The following is a 12,800-nucleotide window of genomic DNA, read 5'->3' as shown; positions in this document are numbered from 1 at the left end:
TGTGGGATTACTTGGGACAGCAGATAAAACACAACATTTAGTTTAACAGTAGAGACTCCAGGAAACTTTCTTATTTCACAAGACCTGCTCTTGTTATTGAAGCAACACAAGGATTAACCAACTATTAGGGCAGAAATTACCTATGCAATTAATTTCTTTCTGTAATTTAACAAATAAGACTAAGAAAGGTTTACTGAAAATGTGCCAGGTTGTTGTAATTCGATGTAAATCGATTCTCCGTCCTGATTGGTCAGACGTTGTCGATTTATTTACTGTAAAACACTGTGTTTATATTTAAACAATATAACAAGCAAGGATTTGAGTAAATATCAGCATGTGTCCATCCAAACTAATGTATGGTGAATGTAATGAATGAAGGGGTCTAAGCTTTATGAAATGATTTAACACAGAAAATAGAATCAGTGACGTTTTCTGAAAGGACACTTGCCATTTATTTACTGCTGTTTATGGAAGGAGCAGTTTTTTTTAGGGCCGAACCTGGAACCTCCTTGTTTATTCGTATCATTACAAGCTACTTTTTTCTTTAAAAAAAAGCAAAAACAGAGAGCATATAAAACTAACGTCTAATCCTAGCTGTCCTGAAGTTAAGTGATACCTTCCACAGCATTAAATATACAATACGGTAATATACATATGGAAATAAGACACTTCACACCATTGCATTGTTTAGTTCTTACTGTTCCTAGTAATCTGAGAACATTATACACTGTTTAAAACTTAAGATAAGGTTTTTCAGTACTGTAGTTAATAATCTAAGATCGGGATTAAATGTCCCAGGATTTAAAACCACGCTATTTCAGTCAGTCATATTTGGGCTGTGTTTTATCTTCAGATAAAAGTCATTTTAGATTAACAAAAAAAACAAAAACGAATAAATGTAAAATGCTAGAATATTTTTTCGTATTATTCAAACATCAGCTCTTTTAACACGTATCAGGGTTTTAGACTTGACCGTCTTTCTCTATGCACGAATCACTTTCTATTTAGTGCTTTGAGGAAACAACGTCCAGCCAGATTCTTTTTACATGATTGAGGTGAAAGGAAATAGATACTGACAGGACACATCGCTCAGTTCAAGTCTTGGCAGATCATGTAAACATTCATTTTTGGTGGGTTTATTTTATTTAAAACAAAGTTATTTAGTGAATGTTATAAAGGGCTTGATGGATTTAACAGATCAGACGTGTGGAAATCTGAGTGAATTGAAAACTGCTGCATTTATCTCTTTTTACTCAGTGCCTAACAACAAAAAATTAGGTATATTTAAAGGGATGAGAAAAGAATACGGCTGCTCAGCTTCACATGGCTTGACGATCGCAAAAAAAAAAAAAAGCTTTGTGCACTCTACTTAAATATAAGGTGCTTTGCTATTTGTGTACTCTCTCATTGTGTACTATAGATGCATTTTTTTTTCTTTTTCGAGGCTGTTAAATACAGTACCTAGATTCGTTTACTAGATCTGTGGATGTGTGTGTGCAGGTTTTCAATCCTATCAACCAAAAAACACACTTGGGTCTATTGAAAGCAAAGAGCATTCAGTATAATTAAACAGATAGAACCAGGTGTGGCCTCTGCTCGACTGGAATAAAACCCTGTACCCAGGACAAACCTAGCCTAAAATGTTAAACCTAGCCATTTTAAATCAAACCATCAGACAATTGCTTCTTCCTTTCTTCTTTGTATTAAAGCAAAAAGTAGTGACTTTGGTCATTTGAGTCTACTTGTGACTGTAGCTGCAAGATATTTCATTTGCTTCATATAATGCTACAAATTTAGGTTTACTTTAGATCATGTGTAGATCTCCTGCTTAAGAATAAACCGTATTTCCTAACCAGAGCTAAAAATGTACGCACAAGTTAGGGCATTAATAAATAGGTAGCAGATGATAGTGTAACACATTATATGGCCATGGGTTTGTGGACCTTGCCCAAAACATTTTCAACAGAGTTGAAGGCACCTGGTTGTCTAGAACATCTCTGTGTTGAGGTTGGAGTGGAAGAATTGCACAGTTCTGACTCAACCCCACTGAACACATTTGGAATGAATTGGAAGACTGACTGAACCCCAGACCTCCTCCGTCTTACACCAAAGTGTCTGATCTCACTAAAGGTCTTGTAGCTGAATGATCACTAATCCCCAAAGACTCACTCCAACATCTAGTGGAAACCCATCACAGAAGAGTGGAAGTTAATGTAATGGTAAAGCATTAACCAACTTTGTATTAAAGCCATGCGTTTCGGAACATACGGCTGCCACGTTCAGGTGTCCGTATACTTTTGGCCATATAGTGAAGATGTTACAGTAAAGAAGGACTTCTTTACTCCTTCTTGGAGAAGTGGTTCAAAAAGTCCCTGTGTTTCCTGTGAAGTTCCTTGGACGGTTGATGAAGCACCTTTAAGTCTCCAACAGAATTACATGCCCAGTTTACTACATTTGCATTTAACTGAGACATTCATCTTACAGTGCAGAACCTGCGTAAAGTTAATTTGGTACATTTTCTCCACGTATATTTGTTGTAAAATATAATAAATATAAATATGCATAGAGACAAACCATGGATATTGGGTCTGCTTGTTTTCTTTTAGTTGACTCCAGAATCAAATAATTGTGTTTTATACACTGATCTTAGCAAGTTACTTATTTTAGATTATTTTAAAGAATAAATAAGTAACTTGCTAAAATCAGTGTATAAAACACAATTATAATCTAATCATATGATCTACACATGTGCTAAATAATTATCTTATTCTTGATCACTGTCTGGGGTTTCTGTGCAAAAAAATGGCAAAAACAAACACACAAAATTTACCATAGATGTGGATGTGTGTGTGTGTGTTGCCCTATGATGGACTGGGTATGTTCCTTTAAAAAAGTAATACAATAAAATGATTAAGTCTGTAGAAGTCTGAATAAGAGATGCACTGAAACCAAAATATATTAGAAAAATGCAAAAATAGTCTCATTTTATTGAGGTAAATTTCTCTATAAATTGAGGTAACAATTTGCATAGTTTAACATCTATACCTGCTGAAGAACTGAGCAACTGAAACTGGAACCAACCGGAAAGAGGCAGACTCAAAATAGTGTGAGACAACTCATGAACAGATTCTCTGAGTTCTCACACAAACACACACCTACTCTGAGAATGTGCTAACCACAACAGTCACAGGATGAGTCCAATCAGCTACTAACACACACACACACACACACACACACACACACACACACACACACACACACACACACACACACACACACACTCTCTCTCTCTCTCTCTCTCTCTCTCATACACACACACAAATCCCTCTCTCACACACAGGTGGATACTGTACATACAGCATATGTTGTGTTTGCTGGTGAGAAACTTTTTTTTTCTTCCCTAAATTACTTTCTTTTTTACAAAAATAAAAAAGAAATCTTGTTTAACCAGTACTCAGCATATAAAAGTACATTCTGGAAAAGTCTAAACAGACAAAAAACAAAATCCTGAACTTTTCAAAATTCATGTTCCTAAAGGAGCTGGTAACACTAACAGAACCTTAATAAACTGATTTAAAAAAAATGGCAGGGCACTTTAAGAGGACGTAAATGAACCTGGTGAGTCTCACACAAACACTCGCTCACACGCACTCACGTTCACGCACACACTATAATTGAGACATCACAGTCATGTCCCTTTGGAGGGTAAATGAAGGAACAGTCGACATTCAGTTTGTTCTTTGTTCTACTTTGGTTTGTGGGCAAGTAAAGTCATCCACACTGAGAAACAAAATATAAAATCTCCCCCTTGTGTGTAGAGATCCAAGCTGCACTAATGCTTCTTGCTAGGACACACACACACACACACACACACACACACACACACACACACACACACACACACACACACACACACACACACACACTCTCTCTCACTCACTCACTCACTCACTCACTGCATGAATGCCTACTGCCAGTAGTCTGTGTAAGGCATGAGTGTGTGTCATGTTCATGCAGTGTCACAGATACAGACAGACTGGCTTTAACATCAACATGAATGTACGATACACCATCACTGGCTAACTGGCTGCTAAGCAGGGGTCAGAGGTCACTGGCTTTGCCTTTGTCCTGAGAGTTTCTCTGGGTGTAGAACAGAATGTAGGCCTGAGCCTTGCACACCTCCTCCACTGCACACACACTTAGCTTGGAGTCATTACAGTGCACCCAAAATCCTAGAGAAGAGAGAGAGAGAAAGTGAGAGAGTGAGATAAAGAGAGAGAGAGAGAGAGAGAGAGAGAGAGAGAGAGAGAGAGAGTATTTTTAGCAATACAAAAAAAAAAAGTTGACAAAAACACATTTCAGGCTGCAGACACGTCGGAGTATTATTATATAATCTTGCTCAACTCAATACATGAGAGCAAGGGTGGTTATTTTTAGCCGTAACTTTTACAATAAGGACAATTTAAGGCAAAAAAAGATAATGTGTTTATTCCAAAAAAATTCTCCCGTCTCTTACCTCCCTCTGTGTTGTAACAGAAGGCGGTGTAATGGCCCGAGCCGAAGCCCTTCCCATGATGCATGACCACAGCAGAAAGCTGGTAGAGGAAGTGTTGGTGGTGGAGTGATGTGTTGGAGGCAGAGTCTTTGCAGCAGTAGGGCTCCATGTTCAGCTCCTGCTCGAACTTGACATGGACGCCGATTTTCTCCCTGTGATTACGACCAGACCACCTGACCACAGCCGCAAGCAAAACATGTCAACAAACAGCATGGCCAGGGTGCCCTTATACTGATGTGTGTGTGTGTGTGTGTGTGTGTGTGTGTGTGTAAATACCTGAAACGTTTAAGGTGTAGTCGTAAGACATGAGGCAGTTTGTAGACCACCAGCTGCTTCTGAGCTTCCGTCAGAACCACTTGCTTTGAACAGAAACGCCGCCGTTTATCTGAGGAACAGTAACAAACGTCCGATTAAAGGTGTGCATGCTCCGCATATGTATATGAGGAAATGGTAACGACAAATATTCCTCAATGATTTAACGCAGTGGTCCCCAACCCCCGGGCCGCGGACCAGTACCGGTCCGTGGACCAAATGGTATCGGGCCGCCCAAGGAACATTAAATTATTTCCATTTTATTTACTGTGGTGTATTTCTCTCGGGTTTGTGCGACTTTCCATGGACGAGAGGTTAACCGGGAGCCGAGAGACGTCACCTAAAGCCTCACTAATACCGCGCATGCGCAAAATATCATGATATCGGGGTTTAGGTGACGTGTGGAGCTGAGCGGCTGCAAGCGGCAGTGGCGTTGTAGCTTTGGTGGAGAGAAGGTGTGTATCGCTCGTCTCTCTGTTCACCGGTACTTTGTCATGTTTAACAGTGCTTGGTGTACGTGTATATTGTGTTTGCTCAAATTTAACCCATGAATTAGCAAAAATGAGCATGAAACAGACGTCGTTAGAAAGTTAGAAACTCTGCCGGTGTTCTGGATTAAAGTCATGGCGGAATACCCTGAGATTGTCACCACAGCACTTAAATCCCTGTTGCCATTTCCGACATTCTATTTATGTGAAGCGGGGTTTTCTGCAGTGACGGCAACCAAAACAAAACAACGGAATAAACTGGACATAAGTAACACACTTCGGGTGTCATTGTCTCCCATTACCCCAGATGGAACCGTCTCGTTGCAAAGAAACAAGCTCAGGGTTCTCATTGATTTAGCGTTGTAGTGAGTTAGGTAGGCATGTTTAAATACAATTAAATTAAAATTATTTATTTTAATTTAATTGTATAGCCGCCACCCGCCACAGTAAAATTATCAAACTTTGACCGGTCCGCGGTGAAAAAAAGGTTGGGGACCACTGATTTAAACGATGTAATAAGCCAGGCCCATGGTGTGTGCGTGTAAAATGACCTGGCGTTCGGTTCATCATGGGATTTGAACCTTGAAGAAAAAAGTGTAAAACTCACTGTTGCAGTGGTCACAGGCGTAAATGGCACCTTCTAAAGCCTCGGTCTCTGTAAACTTGGCCAGCATCTCCGTCAGCCTACACGGCACCTGTGCAGCATCTTTACTGTTGCTGTGGTAACGCTCAGGAAACTCTAAAGACAGATCCCAGAACGGCTCCACCGTATTAGAACGATGATCACATGACAAACACCTGACCTAGAAAGAGAGATAAAGATTTCACATTATAGTGTATATCTGTCTGAGTACTAAGAAAAGCGTGTGTGTGTGTGTGTGTGTGCACGCTCATCACCTGGCTAAGTAGCTGCCCGTGGAAGATAGTATTGACCACACTGAGCACCTGTTTGATCAAGCGTCTCTGATTGGCTGGCATGGTGGCTGGTGTGAGGGTACCGGTTCGCTCCAGCTCGTGTTGGACTTTGTCCAGAAGCTCACAGAGGAACTCCTGTGCATCCTGCTGCGCATAGCCTCGAAACGCCGGGATCAACTGCCACACCGAGTGCAGCATCGCAAACGGAGACACCAGAGCCCACTTTCCTGACCACATAACCTAAAAACAACCATATATATCAACACAGAATCATCAGCCATATATAGTACAAGAGAATATATCCTATTATCCAGTTCTGGGGTTTTATATAAATTTTAAACTTGAACAAAAATATCACAAAGAAAGCAAACCGTTTGAGATTAAAGCCCACTCACTCCTTGTACACAGTTCTGGTTATCAGAAACTAAACAGCAATACATTGTTCTAGTGCACAGATTAAAAGTGGAAAAAAAATAAAAAGAAAGGATGGAAAAATAAACAAAAAATTGTAGCGTTTCATTGCTGTTTCAAATCAGTCAGCTTTACACAACACAGACATCACCATAGACATTAAATACATGCAAGATGACAAATTTGTTTTTGTTTTTTTTATTTGGCTTAATAATTATAAAGTAAAGAGCTCGGGCTGTTGCCATAGTGACAAAATAACTTTAACGCTGGTCCATGGCTCCATACCAGTAGCATTTTCGGTGCTGTTTAAGGCTAGATGCAGACACCGCAACTGCCATGTTGCTTGTGGAAAATGGCTAAGAGAGGGTGGAAAGATGGGTAAAGGAAACAGATTTAGATTTAATAATGATGTAGTGATAATGATATGTTTCAGTCTCTCTGTGAACATTGTGCCTTTCCAGCAGCTACATGTTGTGTGAATGTAAACAGCGATGCAAGACAGAGAGCAGCAGGCAAACACACAAGACGTATAAGCCTTATTCTGTACTGCGATATGAATAATGCATCGAAAGCAAACCCACGTTCAGTCTTGAGGTGATGCCTTTGTGTACGGTTTCTTTTTTCTAAAAATATGTGCACAGAAATCAATTGAAGTGCTGCTTTCTATAATGGCTAAAGATTACAAATCACTGACAGGTGGAAATTAATGTGTGTGGATCTGTATTCATTAATGGAGTTTTTTTAACTTCATAAGCACTCATAATGGCTTACTTTTTCTGTGTATAAAGCAATTTCTGCTTTTTGCTTGCAAACTGATAAAATGACAAAGCCTGATTAACTATATTAATATCGTTATTCAGGTAATATCATCATAGCTTGTTTCTGACAGTATAAATGACCACCACAAGGACAGTACTGGTGATCATTTGTATTTAGCTTCCTAAATGCAGCATTAGTGAAATCAATTGATCACTTTTTTTTTTCTTGCCCAAAAAATAAATAAATAGAAAAGTACATTGTCTTTTCCTTATTAGCGTCAAGCATGTACCTGGAACAGTGTGTGCAGTTCATGGCAGAGTGAGAGGTGTTTGGAGCTGGGCTCTTTAGGCTGAATGAGCTCCATGCTGCGTGAGCGGGAGGCACCACCACTAAGCCCCGATCCCTGACCGGCGGCTTTGGGCTGGGTGCCATGCTGAACCGAGAGCCCCAGCTTCTGGCTAACGGCTGACGCCAGTAGCTCCAGCGCCTGGTTCAAATCCAGTCTCAGAAAACACTCCCTAAACACGTGCAAGTGACTCAAAACCTGCAATATGGAGTTCATGTAGCATGTGTTGCCAAGATTCCTTAAACCAGTCACGCCTGGCGTGACCGTGGGCCTCCTCTTAATGGGGGAGTCGCTAGATTTGGGAGGTGGAGCCCGAGTCTGTTTGGTCTTGGCTGAGGTCCCCGGCCTTCTCTGAGGCGTTTTGTCTTTTCGAGTCCGAACATTAGAGGGTGGAGCTGGCTTGTGTTGGATTTGTTTCCTTTCTGTTAAGGATGCAGCAGCTGCTGCTTTCTGGCTCTGCTTTCGTAATCGGCTGCTTTTTCGTGGCGGTACGCTTTCCAGCTCTTCCCGGAGCTGCCGTTTGAGTGTCCGTCTCCTCTCCCGTGCCTCCCTTCTGCGTTCCTCCTCTTCCTCGCGCTGCCGCTCCTCCTCCAGGAACCTCTTGCCACGTTCTGTATGGCCATACCAGGTGCGGAAGACACGACTCATGAGTGCTCGACGTCTGTGCCACAGTGCTGTAAACATGCGATCCTCTGCACGCAGCTGCAGCTCCTGCGCGCTTCCATGCTCCAGCTGGACTGCACCGGAGCGCAGGGTGCGCCCGCTGCGTGTTATCACCTCATAGCATTGGCTCTTGATGGCGCCCAGTGTGCCACGGAGCAGCTTCAAGTCTCCTGTGGCGTTGTCATTTAACACGTAGTCATCACACAAGTAGCAGAACACATACAGTTCGTTCACCTCCAAGGCAAGTGGGTGGCACTGCTCCTACAGTATAAACAATGACAAATCTTAACGGCAGAACAAGCATGGAAAAAGGGTATACAGTTATAGAGTGTGAACAAATCTCCAGAACAAGGCGTTCGAAAATATTTGGTTGTGTCCATGAGTCGAATCTCCACACTGATACAATGTGACAAACATATGCATGAATTTTACGCCTCACTGGTTGCCATACAAGGTAACTAATATGTGCAATATACGCGGATGAGAATGTGCGGGTGATACTGCTTGCATTGTCACTGATTCTCACACTGAAGCCTTACCTTGAAGTGCTGCAGCGCATGCTCCTCTATGTAGCGTCCGCAGGCCACGTGCGAGCAGCTGAGGCACGCCCACACGGACTCTGTGGTGTTGCAGTCCACGCAGTGCCATTTCTGTGGATTCAGGATCGAGTGGTCCTGTGCGAGCCTCAGTCGACCCACGTGCTTACACTTGTCCATCACAGTCGCTCACGCACTCTTCACATGACCGTGGCGAAGGCAGCCAGCCGTACAACTACCTCCTTCCAAGGCATGCTCCGTCTGATGGAGTTCACATGGAAATGTGGGTCAGATTTGAAACTCAAAGTTCAAAACACTGAAACATACAGTTAATGACAGTCCCGATACTAAGAGCCTGTTTACTTTCTGAGCTATTTTCATTGATAGGACAAGCTTTAAATGCCACAATTCCATATCAAGCCACAATAAACACTGCGGTACCTATGACTGCAGTGCAAACCAGCTAAACCAGATCCCAAATAAGCACACATGCTTTTAAGGCATTTTTCAATCAAGAAATACACTTAAGGCTAATACAGACAGTTACATCACAATATACAAAGCCATAAAGATATTAACACTGATGCAAATCTAAGAACAACCAAATACATACTAATAAAGCTGCTTGATTTGAGGATATTTCAATATTGTGATAATAGTTAGATAGAGAGATCTCTCAATTATTATGGGCACTGTCAGTAATTTTGATAAACATTTTATTTGCTTCTGTCTTACTTTTAACAGACAAGTTAACAAACCTAGACCTAGTGTTACAGAAGAAGGAAGTGACATGAAAACAGGACAAATATGCATCAGTATTACAGGAGAATATAAATCTTGCAACCAAAACAGTTATTTAACGGATACTTCAATTTTTTTTTTAAGTGCAACAAAGTGTGAGGGTATAATAAAGAAGCAGAAATAAAGAGCAATTGGTAGGCATATATGTAATTAGAGGAAATTTAGACTGCATTAGTGGAGAGAGTTGCAAATGTTTCCCCGTCCCCACTTGTAATATCTTTGTAATATAAAATATTGCACTACTTTACTGAAACCAAAGTCTCTAAATGTATTTTGTGACAAATAAGTGTTTTTCTTCAGTTTGGGCCAAGGATATGCAAACTTTCACAAAGGACCCTATGTATGAATATAGTTACCTTTAACACTGTGGTGGCAATAGTGAAATGTAAATAAGAAAAGGAAAAAAAAAACGTATCACCTTGCAGTCACATTGAAGTCTGTTTATATTGCACTGATCAAGGTCATAATTACCCATGACCATTGATCTATTATTATAAAATCTGACATGGGGAAACACTGGTATCACTAGTAGATTTCTTTTTCGGGATTATTTCACACAGCGTGACAAGTAATAATTGTAAAAGTCTGCTTTAATCACAGTCTAAAACACAGTCCATCACTAGTAACATTACAGGAGCTTCAGGTAGTAACTAACGCAACAATCAGAAGTTAATCTTTTGTGTGCTGATCAAACTAACCTACCTCAGCTCCCAAGCACTGCACTGACAAACTGCAAACTAAAGGTGACACTAAAAGCTTGTAATGACAGACACAGCAGCTACAAGCACTACAAAGCGTATAGCAATAAGGACGTGTTAATAATTAACTTAGTAGACAGTTAGTTAATCAGTTACCAAGATAACTATTGATATATACAATCTCTTCATCAATACAACATTCATCAGACTGTATATTTATAATCACACCCTCCGGTGTCACCCATATGAGGACCAGGTTCCTCTCAAGGTTTCTTTCTTTACTTTTCAAGGGATTTTTTCCTCCCCACAATCACCTGAGTCACCTCAGACTTGCTCATTGGGGATACATACAAACACATAAAACACATCTACTATTAATCTTGATTTTTTTTGTATTATATTCATCTTTATAATAACCTTTTGTTCTATGTTTATGATCTGTAAAGCTGCTTTGAGACAATGTCAATTGTAAAAAGCGCCATAGAAATAAACTTGAATTGAATTTAACACAAATTTTATCAGCTAATAGAAACATTCAGGTGATATAGTCTGTGCTCCTTTCATAAAGTTTGTGAGCGAGTATTTTTTTTATCTCCATGCTGAAAAACCTGCATTCCAATTGGCTAGCCGAACCCCTTCCGGCAAGAAGATTGGTCAGCACCTCATACTCACGGCCGGGTTAGCCAATCAGCGCGTACGAAGGCGGGGTTTGTCAGAATAAAGGTGGGAAAAAATAACACCGGTTGAGCAATTTAGCGCCATTTATCTCGAGTCCAGCGGGTAAATCAAAGCTCTGTGCTTGTTTATGCAGTGTGTGTGTGTTTCCGTGCGGAAATAATCTAGTGTGGTGTGTGTTTCCGTGCAGAAATATACGAGTGTGCTATGGAACAGCAGTGAATGAGAAAAGCTTGTGTGAACACATGAAGCAGAAACTGCATGATGCACATGTTAATCATGTTCATGTAATATTATACAGACTCTTTCAGTTGACAACATATCTATTGCTTTCGAAATAAAACTTGGCATAGATAAATAAATGTAATTCAATATCATAAAGCACGGATTGAGAAAGACCAAGCTTAAGCACTAGCCTCCTTACCCAAACCATCACCTTAAAATAGGCAGCATTGAAAGTGATACAGAGGCTAAAAGTGTCATCATAAAGCTTGCAAATGCTGATATTGACAAACCGTTGCTTTTAATATAATCTCTTATATGTTGCAACAAACCTACCCTGCGATCTAACTGGTATACGACTGTACATGCTGCCTACTATTAACCCCTGACCACAGATGTTTTTGTTTATTTACCTTATAAACAACACCATAAACAGTGAACACTATCGGTATTTTCAGAGTTCAGTGCAGCACGGATGATTTAGTGTTTGTGTTCATCTAGAGCTTAAACATTTAGTCTGGTTATAATCTGTACTTATTATTATTATTATTATTATTATTATTATTATTATTATTATAACAACAACAAAAATGACCATGTGTGTCAGCTAAACTGGAAGCTAGCACATGACAATGAGGTTATCTGTGATTATTATTAATAGTAATAATAGTCGCTTTATTTATTGTTTTCTGTAGCTAAGTACATTCATAAAACTGCCAGGTTGTAAGGGAATAAAGTTAGCGAGCAGCTAGCTCACAACAATCACGGCTAGTTAGCAAGTTAGCAGGCAAGCTAGCTAGCTAATGCATCATGGGTGCTAGCTTTAGCTAACTTTGATCTGCTAGTTTTGGACTCAGGATAAAAACGACCGCTGTATTTCGATATCTCTTCCCGACAACAGGTGACGTTAGACACTTTGATATTTATTTGTTGGAGTAAATCATGTTGTACGTACCTGTTCTTTTTCTACCACCGTATCTTAACTTACACATCGGGCACAACCGCAGTCGCCATCTTGTCTACAAGTTGTCGCGTGGTGTGTGACATGACGTCAAGGGCCACTGACGTAATGTCGCGCGGAAGGTTTGCGATGACAAAGCCAGGCCTTTTCTATCCTGTAACGCGTCAGGAAGGTCTTATATTTCAAAACGTCCGCATGACTGATAACACCTAGACCCCTACAAACGAATCTTGAGTAAATCTGTAGCGTATTTCACTCGATTTGAGCTCCCTATTATCAGCAAGGGTGATCGTTTCCCTGGCAACAGCCCTACGGGTCCTTTCATGTTAGTAAACAAACATAAAAAGCCCGCCCAAAATACGTCATTTCCGCCTAAAATATTACACGTTTTTCTACTCAGTTCTGATTTTTAAATCATGTTAAAGTTAAATAATAAATAACAAATAAACAGACAAACA

At 40.3% G+C, this 12,800-nt stretch overlaps 2 protein-coding genes across 2 annotated transcripts in view; one reads left to right on the top strand and one right to left on the bottom strand.

Annotated features, from left to right (window-relative positions):
• metap2a (methionyl aminopeptidase 2a) overlaps nt 1–46 on the top strand; it is an 11,559-nt gene extending 11,513 nt beyond the window's left edge. The window contains exon 11 of the mRNA XM_027153953.2: nt 1–46. This exon is cut by the window's left edge and continues 658 nt beyond it. The gene's annotated coding sequence lies outside the window, so the exon portion shown is untranslated.
• A 2,908-nt stretch (nt 47–2,954) lies between these two features.
• usp44 (ubiquitin specific peptidase 44) lies at nt 2,955–12,657 on the bottom strand. The gene is made up of 8 exons (XM_027153950.2): nt 12,337–12,657; nt 8,989–9,246; nt 7,730–8,710; nt 6,253–6,510; nt 5,963–6,158; nt 4,832–4,940; nt 4,517–4,728; nt 2,955–4,232 (listed from the first exon to the last, which is right to left on the bottom strand). Exons 2-8 carry the CDS (start codon nt 9,163–9,165, stop codon nt 4,102–4,104), a joined length of 2,064 nt encoding a protein of 687 aa, XP_027009751.1. The 5' UTR covers nt 9,166–9,246; nt 12,337–12,657; the 3' UTR covers nt 2,955–4,101.
• Nucleotides 12,658–12,800: the final 143 nt, after the last annotated feature.

Source organism: Tachysurus fulvidraco, chromosome 19 (assembly GCF_022655615.1).
Source record: "Tachysurus fulvidraco isolate hzauxx_2018 chromosome 19, HZAU_PFXX_2.0, whole genome shotgun sequence".
Lineage (NCBI taxonomy): Eukaryota > Metazoa > Chordata > Actinopteri > Siluriformes > Bagridae > Tachysurus > Tachysurus fulvidraco.
This window is presented reverse-complemented; position numbering and strand designations above follow the sequence as displayed.